Below are 22,765 nucleotides of genomic sequence, written 5' to 3'. Positions count from 1 at the left end.
AATAACATTTGTTAAAGTAACATTTTCATGTACTGAAATATAGATTTGCTTATGATTTTTCTTCATTCTAAATTATTCTGGCTTGACTGGGTCTCTCTGAACTTTCGTCATTAAAGTAAGTTGTGGGGCACCTGGGCGGCTCTGCTGGTTAAGCATCAGACTTCAGCTCAGCTCATTCATGATCTCCTGGTTGGTTAGTTAGAGCCCCGTGTCAGGTTCTGTGCTGACAGCTCAGAGCCTGGAGCCTGCTTCAGATTCTGTCTTCCTCTCTCTCTCTCTCTCTGCCTAGCCCCTGCCTACACTCTGTTTCTCTCTCAAAAATAAACAAACATTAAAAATAAAAAATTTTTAATTAAGTACGTTTCTCTAGACTCTACAGCTGTGCTAATGTGGCTGATTGAACTAAAGAACTGAATTTTAATTTTTAAAACATTCTAGTTGATACAAATTGATACAAAGCACTTATATCTAAACTATCTTTACAAAATATTTTTCCACTACACACAATTTTATGGTTTTGGTAAAACTATATTTCAGTCTTATTATTATATCTAAGATGTACTGCAGTGCACCTGATGGGTGTATGTATCATTTCTAGTATTATACATAAGCGTACTACCAATCTAATTTTTGTCAACAGAATGGTTGAGTTCATTATTTTTCTATGCAACAATGCAGGATTGCAATGTGTTTATATGAATATTTTATACAGACAGCAGAGTTACAGTGATATATCTATGTAAACAGTAATTGGTAGTTAAGTTGAAATACTTCTTTTAATTATGATAAAAATTATTTTTCTAGCTGAAAATTATGGAAAAAATTTTAACTTTCACATGAAGGCACACTAATGAAGCAGTATGAAGTAGAGAAGTTATGTCACAAATTTTACAGAGGATGGCAATTACAATTTGTTATAGCTGACCAAAATGAGTTAAGTTCTATTAAAAAAGTTTTAGGATAATACAGTAGAGACCATAATGAGTCACCTTCAGCAAATGCATATTCATTTAATAAGAAGTTGACTCTCAACAGGCAAAACAAAGCAGTTCATGTAATCAGAATTTAACATACAACAAAAAAATGTCTCCATGAATAAAGGATCTGAGCTTATACTTCTGGCCAACTATAAAATGGCCTAAATCTTGCTCAAGAAAGAAAAGCATTTTTATAAGTAGAGATAAAAATTTAATTACCATTTCATTAAGGGAATTATGATTTAAAATTTGAGGAAAAGATCAAAAAGAGATTTTACAAAACGTGAAAGTTTTTGTCTTTTTTGTAAGAGAGAAATAATCTTAAGCAGCCTCCATGCTTGGCAATGAACCTGATGTAGGGCTCGATTCCACAATCCTAGGATCATGACCTGAGTCGAAATCAAGAGCTGCACACTTAACCAATTGAGCCACCCAGGCACCCCCAAAATGTGAAAGATCTTAAATTGACCCACCAAGCAAGTGTCAGTGAATAAAAGACCTTTCTAACAATTAAAGATCAATTAATTTAACATTTGAAAATTGTCAAGTACTTTTATTTTTAGCTTTACATGAATGTCACAAGAGATACTGACCAATTAATACTCTGGGTATGTTTTGTCTCAAAGGACTGCAGACAGGAAACCATTTCTATTAAGACAGACAATGGGCCAGCTATGTGAGATTAAAAATCTGAATTTAAGGGGCACCTGGGTGGCTCAGTTGGTTAAGTGCCCTTTTCATGATACTGGTTCGGGTCATGATTTCATTCATGGTTCATGGGTTTGAGCCCCACATCGGGCTCCAATGATGGTGTGGAGCCTGCTAGAAATTCTCTCTCCCCCTCTCTATCTGCCCCTACCCCACTCACACTATCTCTCTTCAACTGATAAACTTAAAATTTTAATCTAGATTTACCATAATTCCCTTATATATATTCCACTTTATGATACATATTGAAAATATTTGTGTTCTGATGTGGTTATTAAAATTGTTCAGTATAAGAGCAGCTGGTGGCTTAGTCATCTGAATGGCGGACTTCAGCTGAGGTCATGATCTCATGGTTTGTGGGTTCGAGCCCCACATCAGGCTCTGTGCTGACAGCTCAGACTCGAGAGCCTGCTTTGGATTCTGTGTCTCCCTCTCTCTCTGCCCCTCCTCCACTCACATTCTGTCTCTCTCTGAAAAATGAACATTAAAAAATTTTTTAATAAAATTGTTCAGTATATATGTGTAAATGCCATGAATCACCAATTTATGAAATTTAAAAAAATTTAATGTTTATTTTTGAGAGAGAGAAAGAGATAGAGTACGAGCAGAGGAGAGGCAGAAAGAGGGAGACCCAGAATTCAAAGCAGGCTCCAGGCTCTGATCTGTCTGCACAGAGCCCGATACAGGCTCAAACTCATGAAATGTGAGATTATGACCTGAGTGGAAGGTGGATGCTCAACCAATTGAGCCACAGGTACCTCTAGAATCTACTTTTTTTTTTTAACTGCAATTTTTATGAATCTAAATAGAAGTCAAGCATTTCTAATGAAAATTTAGCATCTGAAAGGAGATGTGCTGTAAGTGTATGATATAAACTGGATTTGGAAGGTTTCATGTAAAAAGAAACAATGCAAATGATCTCTAATTTTAGTGATTATATGTTGATATAATATTTGAATAAGTGAGTTAAATTAAATATGCAATTAAAATTAATTCATCTTTCTTTTTGCTTTAATGCAACTATTTGAAAAGTTTAAATTACATATATGACTTGTATTATTTCTGTGGTAGCACTGTTAATCTAAAAAGTATCTAGGATATTATCTGCTCTAATACTCCAATATCATAAAAAGGTAACAAATTTAACTTTATTGAACTCTAAGAAATCAATTTTGTTTTGGCTGGGGTTGTTCTCACTGGTTTGAAAATCTTTTTGATGTTATCACAACTGTCCCTATTTCTTAAGAGCCAATGTAGGTTTTCTTACAGTCACTAAAGATACTTATTTTTAAGATTATAACAACTTCTATAGGCTCTGAATTTACCACATGATTTGATGAGTGAATTAATTTACCACTATTATTAGATGATGATGATGATGATGATGATGATGATGATGATGATGATGATATTTTCAAAGTAAAGTACCTACTTCTACAGGCCAAAGGATCTAAGAGTGCCTGTCTTGTGGCAGAGATCAATAAATGTTAGTTTCTTTCCTTTGTGTAACCAAGAGCTGCCTCACAGCACAGGCTTCTCTAGCTGCCCCAACTCCTTTTGATTTCTTTTTCCTCCTGGGCCCTGACGTCAAAAGAAAATAAGTAACAAAAGTAGGATTAAATGAGAATTTAAATGTTGTCTGGTTGCCTTAGTCTTAGCTGAGACACTGCTTTCAAACTGGAAACTCCCACTACTATTGGTATTAAAAAGTTCCAAGGCAAACAGAAGGATTTAAAGTAAACAAGTTCTGGGGCACCTGGGTGGCTCAGTCAGTTGAGCTTTCGGCTTCAGCTCAGGTCATGATCTCACGGTTCATGGGTTCAAGCCCTGCATCAGGCTCTGTGCTGACTGCTCAGAGCCTGGAGCCTTTCTTCAGATTCTGTGTCTCCCTCTCTCTCTGACTCTCCCCTGCTCATGTTGTCTCTCTCTCTCTTAAATAAACAAACAAATAAATAAATAAAACATTAATCTGAGGCACCTGGGTTGCTCAGTCAGTTAGGTATCCAACTCTTGATCTTGGTTCAGGTCATGATCTCATGGTTTGTGAGTTCGAGCCCTGACAGCGCAGAGCCTGCTTGGGATTATTCTCTCCCTCTCTCTACTCCTCTCCCCACAAATAAATAAACCTAAAAAAAAAATAAATGGGTTCTAAACATCTCTTCTGGGGGCACCTGGGTAGCTCGGTCTGTTAAGCAGCCACTTTGGCTCAGGTCATGATCTCATAGTCTGTGGGTTCAAGCCCTGCATCAGGCTCTATACTGTCAGTGCAGAGCCCACTTTGGATCCTCTGTCCGCTGCTCCTCCTCTGCTTGTGTGCTCTCTCTCTCAAAAATAAACATTAAAAAATAAATTAAAAAAAATAAAATTTAAACATCTCCTTCTGGTTTACAACAGAGTTGAAGCCAATCAGTCAGAATTATACTTACCTCAAACACCTAAAAAAAAAAAAAATTATATATAGCCACTATCCTGCTTATCCTTCCTATCCTGCTGTCTCTGAGAAACCGTGAAAGGAGGAAGCTGGTCAGAGTTCAGATAGCTTGATTAGTACTTCTCTAGCAGAGGGCCAGGGGGTTCAGCATCTCCTCATACACACAGGACTTCAAGATTCTAACAAAAGTCAGTAACTACCAATATCACACAAGTAATTTTTAGGCTATTAAATTTATAATTAAGAAAGTTTTTATTTGGCAATTTTAGGTGATTCTACTTTTTTTTAAAATTCATCACTGTATCACGTGACTATTTCAGGGTTAAAGAACTTCCAAAAAGGCAGAAAGAGGGGCGCCTGGGTGGCTCAGTCAGTTAAGCGTCCAGCTTCGGCTCAGGTCATGATCTCGCAGTTCGTGGGTTCGAGCCCCGCATCGGGCTCTGTGCTGATGGCTAGCTCAGAGCCTGGAGCCTGCTTCGGATTCTGTGTCTCCCTCTCTCTCTGACCCTCCCCTGCTCTCACTGTCTCTGTCTCTCAAAAATAAATAAAAATCATAAAAAAAAAAATTAAAAAAAAAAACCAAAAAGGCACAAAGATGGCTATGAGTTCTACTTCTAATAGACTATTTTCATATAAAGTTTATTTTTGAGAGAGAGAGAACATGGAGATAAATGGGGAAGAGGCAGAGAGAGGGAGAGAGAGCCCATAAGTGTGGAGCCCAACTCAGGGCTCAAATCCACAAACTATGAGCTCATGATCTGAGCCCAAATCAAGTGTCTGAATCAGCTCAACCAACTGACCCACCCAGGCATCTCAATAAAAACTTTTAATAGAAATCCTATATTTTCTTTCCATCCCCTCAAGTGCATTATTTTAGTGACTGTTGGCACTAAAACAACACAACTAGGTTCCTAGTAGAGAGTAGGTTCTCAATGGATATGTACTGAATAAGAGCAACACCTCTGGTATTCTGATTTCTTTTGGACACTGTTCACATTATGTTTTTTTTAATGTTTTAATATTTATTTTTAAGAGCATGAAAATGTGGGGGAGGGGAAGGGGGGTAGTCAGAGGATCTGAAGCAGGCTCCAGACTCTGAGCTGTCAGCACAGAGTCAAATGCAGAGCTCAAACTCACAGAATGTGAGATCATGACCTAAGCAGAAGTCAGACGCTCAACCGACTGAGGCACCCAGACACTCCTGTTCACGTTATGTTTGAAAATTATCAGGTAAATTAGGCTGTCAAGTAAAAATTTTGAAGGTACAAATTTGGTGGAAAAAGGACTGATTATAATATTGAATTTTATTCACAAAGGATCTATGCTTTTGCTTTCTTTCTTTAATACATGACCTGAGCCAAAACCATGAGTCAGAGGTTTAACTGACTGAGCCACTCAGCTGCCCCTCATTATTTCCATTTTTGATTGAAGACTGCTAATGAAACTATTAGTATTTGTATATCATATATCACCATTTCAAAATTTCTTACTAATTCTAGTTGTCTTCTGCTAAAGTTTCCCTGAATTTTCTAGGCATTCTATTATAAATTTGAAAACAAATTTTCTTCTTTTCCAATATTTATACCAATTATCTTATTTACTTACTGTCTTACTTAAACGGCTAGAACTGCCAGAATAATGCTGAATAATACTGACAATCATGTAAATGATTCTGAAATGTTTAATTTTGAGAGAGAAACACAGCACCAGTGGCGGGTGGAGGGGATACAGAGAGAGAGGCAGACAAAATCCAAAGCAGGCTCCAGGCTCTGAGCTGTCGGCACAGAGCCTGATGTGGGGTTCAAACTCACAAATCTTGAGATCATAACCTGAGCTGAAGTCGGATGCTTAACTGACTAAGCCACCCAAGTTAGTTACTTTTAACTGCTCAACTGCTACCATATTTTATGGCACAGATATCATATCCGAAACAGAAAAATTTCTCTTTCTTAGCTTTAAAACTCTAAGGTTGTTTTTCCACTCCTATTATTAAGTGCTATTAAAGTTACAGAGATCCTTATCACCTTCTTGAAGAACTAAGAAAATATTCCCAAGCCAAACCACTCTCCACCTATTGGAAACAAGCAACCATCATACAAACGAACCTGAGTTTTTATGCAACAGTAAAAAAACAATCTTTTAATCTACAGCTACAAAGGAATCTTTTTTTTTTTTAATGCTATTTATTTTGAGAGAGAGCAAGCACGCGAACATGTACGAGGAGGGGAGGGACAGAGGGAGAGGGAGAGAGAGAATGTTAAGCAGGCAACCATCAGTGCCTGTGAGATCATGACCTAAGCTGAAATCAAGAGTTGGATGGTTAACCGACTGACCCACACAGGCACCCCTACAAAGTGATCTTTAAATAGTAAATTGTGTATAATAGTAATATCAAAAACCCCTCAAACAAAATAAAACAAAACTTTTATGGAAAAAGTACCCCTCAAAAAGGGCAATGGTGGATCCATCAATAAGTTTTAAATTCCTTTTAATTCCCTTGTATAGTATTGTAATATGTGGAGGCAAATTTGATCTCTGGTTTATTATAAATAATAGATATGGATACAGAAAAAAGAAACTTGGAATCTAGTGACATCATCTTTTCAAACCAAGAGAAGTTAAAACTCCAAAGAGCTCATTTACATAGCAAGTTTATTTTTAAATTCTCTTTTATTAAATTCTAATGTATTGCCATAGAATAGCCCAATCTTGGAAAATTAGAACACCTGCAGAGAAAACCTATCTCCTTTGTAAAAAGCAGACATGTACTAGCTTATTAGGAAAGAGCCTTTTATGTTTTCAGAACACCTCTATTAAAAAAGTTCTTTTTAAATTTCAAAATACTGTTTTTAAATAAACAAAACTCTTCCTATTCTCTAATTTTTTACACTGAAAACTTGTACTAAAATTATTTATAAAGATACTCAAAAGATTTTCCCGTTTTTAATAGCCAAACACAATTTTAATTGAGAACAATTCAGTATCAATTTAAGTCCACAAACAAGAGCATTATTTTTGCTGGTTTTAGTTAAAACTGCTATTTGTTACACTGTCTAAAATCTGAAATACATGTCTTTTTTCTAAACAAATGAATTGATTAACATTTCATAATCTTTCTTTGTGTGAAAGAGTGCCTTAAAGCATTACCCTTCCACAAAAGAAAAATTATAGTAATTTAGTTTTAATATTCCTTTCACATTTTTGTATTCTCAGAAATTCAGTTACTGTCGATAAGGATCAGAGTTGACAAGATTGTGTCAGATGTCAAAAGCTATTCAGCATTTTAAAACTACTAACTCCAAATGTCTATCTACATAAGAAATCAAAGTTCCTAATTTTAATCTTAGTTTCTTTGTGATATAAGAATGTATACGACACACAATTCCAGTTTTACTGATGGAGAGAGAATATCATGTGGGAGGAAAATAATAAAAGTGAACACTAACCCTTGTGTGAACATCTTAAGGAGATTTTAATTTTTATAGAAATCTTCACTTAACTTAAAAGCTCAGTTTAGGGGCACCTGGGTGGCTCAGTCGGTTAAACATCCGACTTCGGCTCAGGTCATGATCTCACGTTCGTGGGTTTGAGCCCCACGTTGGGCTCTGTGCTAACAGCTCAGAGCCTGTAGCCTGCTTCAGATTCTGTGTCTTCCTGTCTCTCTGCCCTTCCCCCTCTCATGCTCTGTCTCTCTCTCTCAAAAATAAATAAAACATTTAAAAAAAAAAAAAAAGCTCAGTTTAGCTGACTGATCTCCTAAATGAGTAGGTCTGGGTCAAAGCAAAATTACTCCTTTTGGTGTTCCTTTCCCTCTTTGGAAACAGTGACCCATTTTATGTTGTTCTGTTTGGTTGATGTGAGCTGCTTCTGGATGTCCTGTTTATGTGAAAAGTGAAGGGAGCTGTAGTGGGGCGTGCCTCTTGGGAGGTAAATGAAATAGCTCACACTTGCCATGATTTAGGTCTTCTTGGAGAAAGATGCTTCATGGCTATTCAGCCCTCCAAAATGACCAGAGGACACAATATTATAGATTTGATGTACCCTTCCCCATTTTTGGAAGATATGTAACAAAATACAATCGTTCAACCATATATTGCCTTATCTGCACCAGACACTGAGTAACATGGAAGAGATTTTATGACATATGGTTCCTGCAGTCACCAAGGTCATTTACAAATAACCTAACGCACAGCAGGAAAGTACAAGTACCCCAAGAACTATGAGTTTAGGAGAGATTACATCTAGCCACAAATGAAGCTGGAGGAGGGAGTGAGGAGAGTTCAGTGGTAACTTCACGAAGGATATACAAAGATAGGACAGGGCACGGAATCTTGGAAAGGGGAGAAAGGGATAGAAACACCCAAGAGCACATTTCAACCTAGAGTACAGAGCATATGAAAAAGGAGCTCCAACGTTAACTAAAGTCAAAAGATTCTGACCACATAGAAGCATAACAATAATCAAATTAAGTTAAAGCTAATGCACCAATATTTTACCACTGCAGTAAATCATGGAGTCTAACCAGAAGAAACTTACGTGTAAGGAAAATTTATAAACTGAAGTGAAATTACTGAAGTGTACTAGAAAAATAACAAACACACATTCATACAGAAAGAAGAAATCCTTTTCATTTTTTTCTTAGTCATATTGAGGTGTGAGGAAAATGTTAGAGTACAGCTTTCTCAGTTTGCAACTATCACAGGTTTCTTTTAAGGCATCAGTGTGATGCTGCTACAGGGTGAGTCCCTGCCTGGTATTTTGTTTTTAAACTCCCAAATAATACAGTAATGTGACCAGCTGCAGTCCCCCTCCTGCACTTCGGAAGCTCTGAGTGTCCGTACACTTGCAGCTCTGTGTCACTTCACACAGAAGACTGGCAATCAGCCAAGACGGCTCTGCCATGGTGTATATTCAACAAGGTTCAAGATCTGCCATTTAATTCCAATTCAGCCACGGAACCACATGCACTTTAGCATACTGTACCAACATAAAACAAATCAAATTGCAATTCTAGTTAATAAAGGTATTCCTTCAAAATGCATAGTCTCATATTTTTATAAAGACAATGACATATGCAGCACATTTTTAAAGAAACCTATGAATATAATTCCACTCCATTATGATAATTTTTTAAATTTCCTCAAAGAGTTACTGTTTCCTCATAGTCTTACCAGTTGTAAGAATAAAACACTACAAACTTGTTACATAGCACACAGAGATTTAATTGTATTTCTATACTTCCCCATTTAGCATTTCATGCACATTGCTAAATGAAAATCAAGAAGAATGTATGTTTCCAACATCTGGTATATATAGGTTGGCCTGACTGACAACAATGATTGTGACATTATATCTTAATTTCTGCTTACTAAAAGAAATGGTCTTCAAGAAACATGGTTCTGTCAGTTAGGTAGCTACCTCATTCTAATATCTAAGTTTCCTGAAAGAAAGGAAGAAAAACTAATGACAACACTTTAACAGCCTGGCTAATGCTCAACTTTCATAGGAAGGAGTGTTTTACAAGAGCAAATAACAACAAACTGAGCACTAGTCAATGTGTGAAAATCTCAGCAAGGTTTTCATTTTTATTGAAAATTTTAATTTTTCTCTACCTCCAGCTTCTCTGGCTTCCAGGTCTGGACATCTTCCACTGAAACAGTAGTGGTCTGAATGACTAATTCTTAGGATATTTTATTCAATAGCCACAATTTACAAGACCAGTGCTCTAATCCCTGAGCTATAGGGCCTTTCAATAGGCACAATTTAATAATGCTCAACCTAAAAAAATCTTAAAGATGGGAAGCCATTCTTTCCTCCTTTAAATGGACATTTTTCTATACTACAATAACCAACTAAGGATGATCTAGAAAAGATTAGCACAAAACCTCAATAGAGTATGAATCAAAAGTGATATTTAGACTTTAAATCCCCATCCGTGCCCAGTACTGCTTTCAGGTGACATTCAAGGGTTGTATGGCCAAAAAAAAGTCTCCAAAGGGATCCTTCAAATGGCTTTCTTTTCCCTTCAATGTCAAAAACCTTTTGAATTGAGAATAAACTGATTAAAGAATTATTCATCATAATTTACTAGTCAAGGGAAAAAACTTGCTTCACACTGAAGTTAAAACTGCAAAAAACACTAACCTTCTGAGTATAACAAATGAACATGAATTGTTAAACATTACTGTAAACTACATAACCTAGTTCTAAGTAGTCACAAAAATTGATACTTACTTCACTTTTATATGAAACAGATATGTATATTATATTACAAAGACAGAACAGGGCCTCATCTTCTTTTAAAGGATGTGATACACAATAAACTATTATTAAAAAAAAATAAAGTCTTGGCAGATTATATGATTTAAAAAAAAATAAAGGATGTGATACTTAAAAAAATAAAAAAAATAAAAAACCCACAAAAAAAAAACCAGCCTGAACGTCTACAAGGCTACACATGAAATTTTTAACATTTATCTACAGAGGAGGAGAAGAGAATGGACCTATGCTAGAAGAAGAGACATTGTCAAAATAGGTTTTTAAACAATTAAGTTACATTTTTAAGATTACATAACAAAATGTTAGCCAGATAGTAAGAGCATGCGCTTAGGGCTCGGGGTTGGTTGGTTGGTTTTTAACAGAAGTTTATATCATAATATTCTTCAATTAAAAACAAAGCAAGAAAAAGAATTATAAAGAACCACTACACACAAAAAAATACTTTTCACTGCCCTGCAGCTTACTGGGATGAACAAGGAAAAGAGGGGTGGGAAAGAGGAGGCGGCCCAAAAGTTGAAGGGAACAATGCAAAGTAAGATCTGAATGAATAAAGACAGGCATTCCTAATGGCTCCAATCCCCTATGAATTCTAACTGAATGAACAGGAGGTAATGGCTGCAGCACTGGTTTAGAGACTGAAAGGGGAGAGCAGAGAACAAGGAAAATGAGACAACATTTGCACACTGAGTAAGGAATATCATTTCCAGAAAATACTAATACTTACCAGTATGTACTGTAGCTACTGCAATCCATACACACTGTGTGCTGAGGTTTATCTTGCTTTTCTGATTTCTTATGATTAGCTAAGGGTACTTGTGCATCTTCATAATGTTTTTTTGCATGGCCATTCACATACCTTACAAAAATCAAATAAAAATTCATTTTAATTTAAATATTGCTTCGGAAGTTAAAATAGTAGCAGTAGCAGATGACAATAAAATTAGATGATAATCCAGTTAGAATGCAAAAGAATTCCTCCTTATAAGAATACTCAGTCCTATAAAACCATTCAATTAGTGATTTATTAAGCTAAGTGCTTAACATATGGTCCTTTTTTACAATCAAACCTGACAGTCAACTTTTAATTATACACAAGATTAGGGTGAGGCAAAGAAAAGCATCATCTATGCAAATCAGTTTCAATACCATTGATATTATCACAATCAACCCCTTTGCTAATGCTTTTGCTCTAGCTTTTTTCTTTTTTTAAGCTTTTCTCAGACTGCTAACCCCCAACTCAGGTTGTTCTCAAAGGTAAGCTCTGTAAACTAAATCACTCAACCATTTCCCACAGAACCATAGGCTGTGCCTGGATTGCTGCTTAATATAAAAGGTGAAGGTCAGATATGAAAACAGGATCATCTTCTATCTCTTTCTTATCAATATGGCTTCGAATCCTGTATTCATTCAAATGCCTAAATAATTAGTTCCACTCATGGAAACTGTGTGGAAACAATACAAAGTACAAATCATCTTAACCTTACATAAACTATTATTTCTTTACATGCACAAAGATAATCAAAGGTCGATATATTCATAAAAATTTTCTAATGCTTTCCAACTCAGATATGATAAATTAATGTGTATTACAGAAGGCAGAATAAAACTGACATAATGCATATAGTATACACCTAAATTCCTCTAAACCTCCACCTAAATACTGTACAATGTTGTAACTGACCAGTCCTGTGAAGACCTTTGTAAAACAAAATTTCCCCATTCCTAGAAAGTAGTCAATTTATAGAAGGCAAGGGGAAACTCAGTCAAAACAAATGTTGGTTAAATGGTACCAAAATAAACATACTCAGTTAAAGTAACATTTTGTCATGAGGCATCTCAATTATACCAGGAGCAACACTCACCTTCAGGAAAGTAGGACAGTTGGGATAAATAGGGAGGATGAACTTCAGGCCCAGCCTCTACCCTAGGATAACTGGAAGCAGCATAGGCACTACTAACCTCAACTTAAATTTCATGGGTTTTCCCCCCCCCATTTTTTTCATTATAGTAAACATAACCAAAATTTGTGTGTATAGAAGTCCTCTGTCCACAAAGTTAAACTAAAAGCAATTTTAAAATAAAATAATGATTAAGAGTATAAGCTCAATGGGGCACCTGGGTGGCTCAGTCAGTTAAGCGTCCGACTCCAGCTCAGGTCATGATCTCACGGTTCGTGGGTTCAAGCCCCGCCTGGGGCTCTGTGATGTCAGCTCAAAGCCTGGAGCCTGCTTCAGATTCTGTGTCTCCCTCTCTCTCTGCCCTTCCCCTAATCATACTGTCTCTGTCTCTCAAAAATAAATAAAATGTTAAAAAAATTTTTTTTAAAGAGTATAAGCTCAAAAACTAGATTGCCTGGTTTCAAAAGTAACTTTGTCACATCTTGAGCTTAGAGGAGTTACTTAACTTGTGCGCTTAGAAAGTAAGCACACACACATAAGTTGCATAGATCAAGAAACATCCAATACTTAGGTAAATTCCAAGGTGTCATATAGGTTCAATATCAAATTAGCTCAATTTCCCATGCTTATATAAATTATACTGTCCAATGAGAAACAAAAATACTACTTATAATGAGCGCCTTCAGAATCAAAGAAAAAGCAATACTGAATGAAATAAAAATAAGTCATTACTTTAGGTCTTTGAAAACTGATCATCTGTACATAGTACGTATAGTTCGCTTAGCCACCACACTGTAGTCTTTCAATGTACTAGATGTTTCAATGGTTACTGTAAACATCACTGTAAAGTAGGAAATGTATTACTGCTAACGTGAAGATAAGTAATGTTTCGGCTAATATTCAAATATAGCACTCAGAAGTTAAAAGTTATGTATAAGTCGAATAATATAAAAATAAACATTTCCCTCATTTAGATTAGATTTTAACCAATTTGGTCAAAAAAGGAAAAGCATCAATGTATATATCACAGATTCCTAACAATCACAAAAATTTGAAAAATAAATAGGATGATGTCATGAAGCCCAAAAGAATATATAACTCAAATATGCTACTGATAAACGATGTTTTCTAATTGAAGGAATATTCAACTTAAGGCTTTCTGCAGACAACTGGCCTAAAATTACTGAAAATCAGAACCCTTGGCAACCAACATCAAGGATTACATGATAAAAGAAAATTAACCAATCACCTATGTAAAATGAAGATCCAAATATAAGCTACTCTCATTATCCGTTTAATCTATTTAATCATATTTCTCTGAAACTATGTAAATTTCTAAATTTAAGACTGCTTGCAATTAGAAACAGACTACCTGCAGAGTCCAGAAATTTTTCATTTGTTTTTCCAAAACCTACTTAAGAGAAATGTTGGTTGCTTGCTACTAGGAACATTAATCTCTCCATTTTTTGCGAGTTTGTCAGGTCCTTTTGCTGGCACATGACCTTTAAGATTTAGGTCGTAGAGCACTATGAGACAAATGGAGAATGGAACTACATAAATTTTATTGCATTATAATTCTCACCTCTCAAAATCTAGGAGAGGAATCTGTCTCTTCAAGTGCAGAATTTAAGTGCTTCTACTTTTCTTCTTTTTAAAAAAAAAAATGTTATCTGTACAAAGTATTTTCAGGTTCCCCAAATCCTAGAGATTTCAAAACCACAACAGCCACAATTAAGAAATGCAGTTAACATTTTCCAAACGTACTTTTAAGTGTACATGGAAGAATTACTCAATTCCAAGCCTCAAAATGTAAAAAATCAAAAGATAACTGAACATAGATGCTTTCTTCATTCAATGAGAGTTTAAAAATAACAATGGGGGAAAGAGTCCTAATAAATACATTGTAGATACCCACCTGTGTAACAGTATGATTTCCCATTCTAAGTAAACTCAAAATGGATTTTCTAAGTTAAAAGAGCAATAGGAATAAATGTGCTACTGCCAAGCTAAAAGAATGCCAAGGTTGGAATTCATTTGAGCTTGAGTGTGAAGAAAAGAGTTACTAAAGTATTTAAATAACATCATTTTGAGGCCAAGAATGGGGAAGAAATCCTCAGGCTTGAACCAGAACTGGGGAGGTGGGGGGTTAAGTCTCATAAAACAAAAAATGTCTTAATGGAACAATGAAACATTTGGTACATCTTAAACAGCAATTAGTAATGAACTCTGCAATGAGATCATTTTCAAGGGAATTCCTTTATCTGTAATAAAGGGAACTCTTTATCTGCAAACATTTTATTATTTTGTTTTCAGGTGGTATCTGGAATTTGATTCAAAAGTTAGTAAAGCTGGGCATGGTATAGCTAACAAGTAAAATAAGACTGGCAATGTATTGATAACTGTTCAAACTTGGTGATGAAAGTAATGGGGTTCAATGATATTACCTCTCTACTTTAGTGTATGCTTAAATTTACCCTATTAAAAGGTTTTAGAAACAACGATAAGGTAAACTTTTATTTAAAGATTTTGAAGTTCCCTCCTTTCATCTTTTTAATCAAATATACTAGATTATCAGATTATCAAATTAATTCTTCTATCAATACAAAGATTTTCCCCCATCTATTTTCCTCAGTTCTATCACTGAGCAAATAGACTGTATTAGGAGAGGGAAGCCATACAGAGAAATTATAAACTATGAGTAAGCAATGGTGCTAATAATCCAAATCATTAGAACTTAGACATAAAGCTTAAAGGCAAATTTAAAAAGGCAAGTAGGGTAGTGAGGCAATAAGTATGTCACCTACCTTCCACAGTGGACACTTGAACAAGTCAAACAGACCCAGGGGCTTTTGTTGGACCGGCACACTAATAAAAAGAAAAATACACAATATACCAATTGTAGCATGTTATTTCCCAGTTTCTCCCCTAATCTGTAATATCATATCCTGTGATTAAGTTATAAATTCCACGGCTTCTTAGGTGCACTGAAATCCTAAAGCCTTGCTTGGTGAGTGCATTTACACAGAATGGCTGCCTAATTAAAGTTATACTGAAAAGAATTGAAATGCATGTCCACAGCAGCTGCTCATTTTAATTGTTGACTCAAATAGTTCAATCACAAGTTAGGAACGTATACATTTTTTCCTTCATATTTATTCATTTTTACCAGTCTCCAACAAGCTAATGACAGTGTTTTTTCTCTTAAAAACATTTTTAAGTCTAATTTTTTAATTACATGTCTTTGCCAGACAGATTATATACTACTATAAATGACAATTCTTTCAGTTTACTTAGTGAGAGGCATAGCCTAAAGATACAATTAGGAAGACTAAACCCAGCTCTTCTCTGACGAATGTCTTGGCTGCATGAAACATGTGTCTTAAAAATATATTTATAGACATATACAACAACTACATATAATTCTTGCTGAGGGTATAATCAGGACATTAATTATTTTAGTTTAAGTATTATAGGAATGGGGCAGGCAAGAAAAGCTTGAAAACTTTTAAAATACTGCTTACAATTTTCCCTACTCTTTACTCCTTCAATTTATTTTTTAAAAAAGCCCAATACATATAACAATGATTTTCAAAGAGGAAGGGACACAAAAATCACCAGGAAGGCTATTTCAAAAGTCATATGATCTACTCAAAGATATCTACATTGGGGTGGGGACAGAGGACAAAGAACACATGTCTTTTGAGAAAAGTAGCTTCTCAGGTGACTCCCTAATACAACCCCTTGAGAACCATAAGCCCATCTCCTATGGGTATGGGAGGGGGACCATGGCACAACCACACACCCAGGAGCATAATAAATCCACTGCCTGGCACATAGTATGTACTCAATAAACATCTATTGAAAGTTCAAATTTCCTACTTTAAGACACCAAACTCTTCCAAGTTCTGGTCCCTACTGTACTACTCTTGCCTTATACATCACAACAGGCCTTTCTTGCTATTGAGAAAAAATTAGCAAAACTGGAAATAAGGTTATTCAAGAACTCTCAGTCCCTTCAATATGTAATGAAGCATTGTTTAATAGATCCTCCCAAAGATATTTAACTATAGTACTACTGTTTGACCTGTTTACTGTTGATTAGTACCCAAATTCTATGAAGTCAGAGGTAAACCGGTAGATTTTTATTTGAGATATATCTGTCCAGGACACTCCCAAAGTAATGGTTTTACTACCCTATAGGACATTAACCAATTTTATATCAAGTTCAGCAATTTATTTCAAGGTACTTTCTTCAATATCTACATGCACTTAATTCCTCAAATGCTCTTAGAATCAGCTTATCAGCTTTACTTATCATCCTGCTTTTCCCCTTATTAATGAATTAAATAAATCACTGATATACATTCTATATTTGTATGGAAGAGAAAAGGTGGGCAAGGAAGAATAGGAAAGCACAATGACACATTGCTCAAGGGATTTTGCTTGTCTGTCCAGCACAGGGCTCCATTTTTGAATATGAAAGCTTTGTGTGGTAAAATTCCCTTCCAGCAGGCAAGGTTCCTACCTTTCCTTAATGCATTCCCACCTTTACAGTAACTGCCAGGGCCATCCTGAAGGCATTCGAGTTTTTTACTCAATTGGGTCCAATTTTATTATATATGGCATGTAAGCCACATGACCAAAAAAAGGCCAAAAGAGGACCAGCCAAATTCCTAACAGCAATTATTAAAGGGAGGTACCTAAAAAAAACTATATTTGAGAGGAGACTGTTAGCTTTTTATTTGTAAATCCCCATGGTATTTGATTTATATCAACAAGAATATGATGTTTTTATTGTTTGAAAACAAAGTTCTAAAGTGTGTATTTCTAAAGGAAAATATATTAGAACACAGCTTACTCAAAACAGGTATTCATGGTTGGAGATATAATTTGGAGGACTGAAAAACCACAAATACCAGTTTTGTTCCTCCAGCAAATCACTTTTTCTCTTATTAAATACTAAGAAACACCATAACTCAATCGGGGGGGGGGGAAGCTGTTGAAGTTTAATATTAATCTGAAATAAATAATTATGTTACAATAAGTTTAGGCCCAAGTTTTAAACTATCTAGAGTTTGTTTTCACTTTAATTATGGAAATTTTTTTCCTCCTTTAAATGAGAAAAAACAAAATCTAGAGTAAAATCAGTATTACTTTGGTGTGTTTTCTAGAAAGTGTTCCTTTTTCTTCCTTATAGTTGGAAATATACATATAGCACATTCAATTTTGTAATCTAATTTCTTCACTGTCAGCATATTAAATGCATTTCTGATTGCTACTGAATTTAGAAGTGTATTCTACATTTCTCCTTATAATCTCAATTATGTCAAAAAGTTTTATTAATTTTTAAATTTCTCAGTTTCATATTTTTAAATGGTACCCTGAGGCTGAGGACAGAAAGAAATGGGGAGTAACTAAATGGGTATAGAGTGTATTTGGGGATGATGAAAATGTCTTAGAACTAGATAGAGGTAGTGGTTGTAGATGTACTCAATGCCACTGTATTTTTCACTTTAAAATGGTTAAGGGGCACCTAAATGGCTCAGTCAGTTAAGCCTCTGACTTCGGCTCAGGTCAGATCTCACGTTGGTGGGTTTGAGCCCCACATCAGGCTCTGTGCTGACAGCTAGCTCAGAGCCTGGAGCCTGCTTCTGGTTCTGTGTCTCCTTCTCTCTCTGAGCCTCCCCCTCTCATGCTCTGTCTCTCTATCAAAAAATAAATAAAACATTTTAAAAAAATGGTTAATTTTGGGACGCCTGGGTGGCTCAGTCGCTTGAGCAGCCGACTTCAGCTCAGGTCATGATCTCGCAGTTTGTGGGTTTGAGCCCTGTGTCAGGCTCTGTGCTGACAGTTCAGAGCCTGGAGCCTGCTTCAGATTCTGTGTCTCCTCCTCTCTCTGCCCTTCCTCACGGTCTATCTCTCTGTCTCTCAAAAATAAATACATTAAAAAAAATTTTTAAATAAAAAATACAATAAAATTAAATGGTTAACTTTATGTTGTGAATTGTACCTCAATAAAATAAAGAAGTAGATAAATAAACAGGTATGTTACACAGGGATGAGGGAAGAAAATTAAAGGAAATAAAGTACTGACTTTCAGAAACACTGCAAAAAGTGACTGTGCCTTTTAATAAAACTCAAAAAAGACCACTTTCTGGGTTAGGAAACCTGACTTCTTCTAACATGAATATTTAAAATAAGAAGGTTAAAAACATTTAATAGGACAGTTGGTCTTGGCTAAATGACAGTACTTTCTGAAGGCTTAATACTATAACACCAAAAAAAATTTGAAAGCTAAAAAAACCATAAAGACATTCTGAAGCCACTTATTACACTGTCGGGGAATATTCACTGTATATACATACCTTATCCAAATTAAGAACCTTTAAAAATTGTTAATGTTTATGTATTTTTGAGAGAGAGCGCGCGCGCAGGTGTGCGCGCAGGAGCAGGGAAGGAGCAGAGAGAGAAGGAGACATAGAATCCAAAGCAGGCACCAAGCTCTGAGCTCTCAGCAGAGCTCAACACGGGGCTCAAACTCATGAACAATGAGATCATGGCCTGAGCTGAAGCTGGACATTTAACTGAGCCACCCAGGCACTGCCAAATAAAAAGACCTTTAATGTACCCCCAAAAATTATAAATTAGGATGAAAAATATTAGTTTTAAATTAAACTAACTTTTAATTATTGTTTAGAACAGGGAATAGCATAAATAAAAGAACACTATGAATAATTTTAAAATTATTTTATCATCTTAGGGGCACTATCTTATTATAAAAGGTAGTCTAAATTTATAGGCAGATGAGTTTCAAAAGTTTATCTGTAGGAGAAACGTATTTCCCACGGAAACAGTATTTGAAGTTTCCAGTCTCTTCTATAAAATGCTACATGAACCATAACATAACTGAAATAATATACAGTTGACCCTTGAACAATTCAGGGGCTAGGGGTCCCAACCCCCACACAAATATAACTTTTGACTCCCCCATAATTCAACTACTGATAGCTTATTGTTGACCAGAAGTCTTACTGATAACATAAATAGTCCCTTAACATATATTTTGCATGTTATATGTATATAATAGTAAGCTAAAGAAAATACTAAGAAAACCATAAGGAAGAGAAAGTACATTTACAGTACTACAATATATTTACTGAAAAAAATCCACATACAAGTTAGACCCACTTTGTTTGAAACTGAGTTGATCAAGGGTCAACTATATATACATATATACATATATATTCACACACACATGTATATATTTAAAACACAACAACATGTAGTCAATAAAAATGTTTTTAAGATATAAATATACATACTATCTATTCAGTGAAACATAAAAATATTAAACTGAAAAGGTTTTATTTTTTTTTAATCTTAAATGCTAGCACTTGACAGAAAGAGCTGTAAGGTTAGAAACTTGCAGAAGTTTAGAAAGATAAACCTAAGAACTTATTAGGGCTCTTTTTATTATGCCTAATTATACTTGAAGGTGATATCAAGGCAAGGAAGCCAAGTGGTATATTTCTCACAGTTATGCTTGGCCACAACAGAGTCACTGGATCTCATAAATGGAGTCTTGCCTTTACTCAGATTATAATATGTCCTCAAAGTTACTCTTTCTTTCACCAATCTCTCCAATTTGTTTGGATTTTTCCAACTGCAAGTTAGGCTTGGGCATCTCAGCCCCGAAGTTGGTACTAACTAGGCTCCCTCTATTCTCAACTATTGCGTCAGAACCTTCCTCTGGCCCTGTTCTCACCTCAGTCACAAACTATAAAGTTTGGCAAGAAGGCCTTTTTGGAAGTACAGAGTCTTGATCTTCTCTTGGTTAGAGCCAGTCTCCACAAGGTAGAAGCTGTAACACATATACTGGGAGGGGAGAGGGGTGAGGGACCACTAGCCTCTAAAACATGCTCATGCCATATCGTCTTCCTAAAAGCCCCAAAGTTTTAACTCTCCTGGAAACTAGGAGGTGAGAACTGACAGGGCCCAGAGGCAGAGGGAAGGCATCCAAGTGATCCACAGACCAAAATGATTTTATTTCTTACTATTTTTGGTAAAGGAATGGTAGTATGCTCCTTTATCAAGAGATAAAGGTAGAAAACTAGGGGCCTATTTTGTGCTTAAATCGGTCATTTAAACACAAATGTTTTCAGGTTCAGAAGACAAGGAGTTCGTAAGACAGAATGGCATCCACACTGAATACAGCATTCTTTCCACATAACCACCAATCTTCAATATCCTTAGTACTCACTACCTAGAACCTAATAATATAGAGTACATTTGACATTCAAAGCCTGTGTACAACTCTCTTGGAATTCTAAATTTTTTAAATGAAACATCATGCACCAATGCTTATAATACAACTTAGTGTTTCTACACACAAAATAGTTCAAGCATACAGCACTGACAGGCAAGCCACTTATAATGGAACCACTATTCAATATTTGCTTTAACTCACAGTAAGGCTCTTTACCTTCTTAAGAATTCAGAAAGGTGAGGATCCAATGACCAGGATTCTAGTCCTGGCTCTACCATTACTAGCTACAGAACTGAGAATATCAGGGGTGCCTGGGCAGCCCAGTCAGTTATGTGTCTGACTCTTGATCTCAGCTTAGGTCTTGATCTCAGGGTCATAAGTTCAAGATTCTCATTGGGCTCCATACTGGGAATAGAGCCTACTTAAAAAAATTTTTGAGACCATCACTACTATTATGGGTCTATTACTTCATTGTAAAATGAAGACTAAGCGATAAGCATGTCCTCTCTAATCATAAAATTAGTCAAAGAATAGAAGAGAAAAAAATAAATGAAACAATAATGTCATCCTCCCATAAAGGCAGAAGTCTTCCAACTCTACTCTCCACCTAACCTGAAGGCCTAATTAACTGCTAATGTAGTATAAAATTCTAAACCAATGGTTTCCAGCTTTTTTTCTTGCCTACCCCACTCAAGAGGCAAACACATTCCCACCACATTGCCCATCAGTAACAGCAACTCACTTCAACAGTGGGGGTGGGATTTGTGTGGAATCACTGTATAAAACTGTTCAAGACAAACACACTGCTATGACAGTAAAGCTCAGAACAACACTCCCCCAAACACTCACAAAATTTTCAAAGTGCAGCACTCTAAGAATATTACTAAGCCATAGGAAAATATCAATATGGGGTTTTTTTTTTTAAAGTGCACTTTTATCTAATTAATATTTATCGAGGACATACTATGTATCAGGCACTATGGCAACCACTTTATGAATATTACTTCATTTAATCCTCTATAATCCAATAAGAAAAGTGCTACTTCTTGTATAGATAAGCAAACTAAAGTGCAGACAAGTTATTTAACTCGCTAAGTCAGTAAGTGACAGAACTGGAACTCAAACTCTATTTGAAGGCATGGACTGCTATAAAGAAGTCCAGAAAGTGGTCATTTTTTGTTTTAGAAATATTTTATGTGTTTCTGTGTGTATATTATATACCTCTTTATAGAACTTTTAAAGTCTGAAAAGATATGTAGTAGTGGTTAGTGGTTATGTAAAAGGAATGGGGGACTGAAGCCACACTGACATATTTTCCACTACAGTGTTTGAACTTTTTCAGAAACCATTACTTCTTTTATAGTAAAATTTTTAAATGGCTTAAATTTAAAGCTGCTGGTATTATCAAGTTGTCCTACTGAAAAAGATTTAATTCTAAATTGTTAAGCATGAGTGGTAAGTTAAATCAAAATCCAAGACTACAACTCTATGGGTTTGTAAAAGTATAATCAGCAAAAACAAAAATTTTGCACCTCTTATTCAAAATACACACACAAACACACTACACAAAAACTATTAATAGTAAAAGTGTTATTCCCCTTGAAACTGAAGAACAGAGCAGTATTATCATAAAAATTATGAGTATTCCAGCAAATTTAAGTAGAACAATATTCTCAGACTAAACCAGCTTACTCTCTGATGTATTTTTAGGTATTTAAGAACAAGGCATATCATCTTCTTTATACCATATTATTTGAACCATATGCTCACAAGCCTATTCCATGCTGAGAGTTCTGAAGTCTCTCTTATCTTCAACTAGAATCCTCTGACATTACTGGGGGAAAAGAGTTGTTAAAGTCACATAAAGACAGCAGGAACTGGGCCACAATGTAGTCCAGAAAAGAAGAAATCCAGCTATACTAATCAAATGCCCAAGGTGCTAGAGCAGTTTGAATACACCCGAAATCATTGTCTGTCATACCCTATCCCCTAACGCTGCTCATTCTGGGAGTAGGCACTGGTTTCCCAAAGGAACAGAGAAATAGGAGAGTTCTCTCAAAAAGCAACAGGAGGTTGCAGAGTTTGGGAGACTAAACAGAGGTCCAAATACTGGACGAGGGATGAGGGCGAAGGAAGGGGAGGAGGAGGACGAGATGATGATGACAACCACCACCACCATGCACGAGCACCAAATCCAAAGTGGACA

The 22,765-nt window shown here is 35.7% G+C and overlaps 1 protein-coding gene across 5 annotated transcripts in view; it reads right to left on the bottom strand.

Annotated features, from left to right (window-relative positions):
* Window positions 1-22,765, bottom strand: part of USP3 (ubiquitin specific peptidase 3) — a 95,746-nt gene that overhangs the window by 50,180 nt on the left and 22,801 nt on the right. For 4 of the 5 annotated variants that reach the window (XM_029952891.1, XM_029952887.1, XM_029952889.1 and 1 more), the window contains exons 2-3: window positions 15,098-15,158; window positions 11,120-11,251 (exon numbers count right to left, since the gene is read on the bottom strand). In XM_029952891.1, the coding sequence (XP_029808751.1) occupies window positions 11,120-11,251; window positions 15,098-15,158 (193 nt within the window). Of the gene's footprint in view, window positions 1-11,119; window positions 11,252-13,875; window positions 13,972-15,097; window positions 15,159-22,765 lie in introns of those variants that run through there. The other variant, XM_029952890.1, reaches the window with a different exon arrangement.

This window comes from Suricata suricatta, chromosome 9, assembly GCF_006229205.1.
Source record: "Suricata suricatta isolate VVHF042 chromosome 9, meerkat_22Aug2017_6uvM2_HiC, whole genome shotgun sequence".
Lineage (NCBI taxonomy): Eukaryota > Metazoa > Chordata > Mammalia > Carnivora > Herpestidae > Suricata > Suricata suricatta.
Note: the sequence above shows the minus strand (reverse complement) of the source record. Positions and strands in the feature narration are given on the sequence as shown.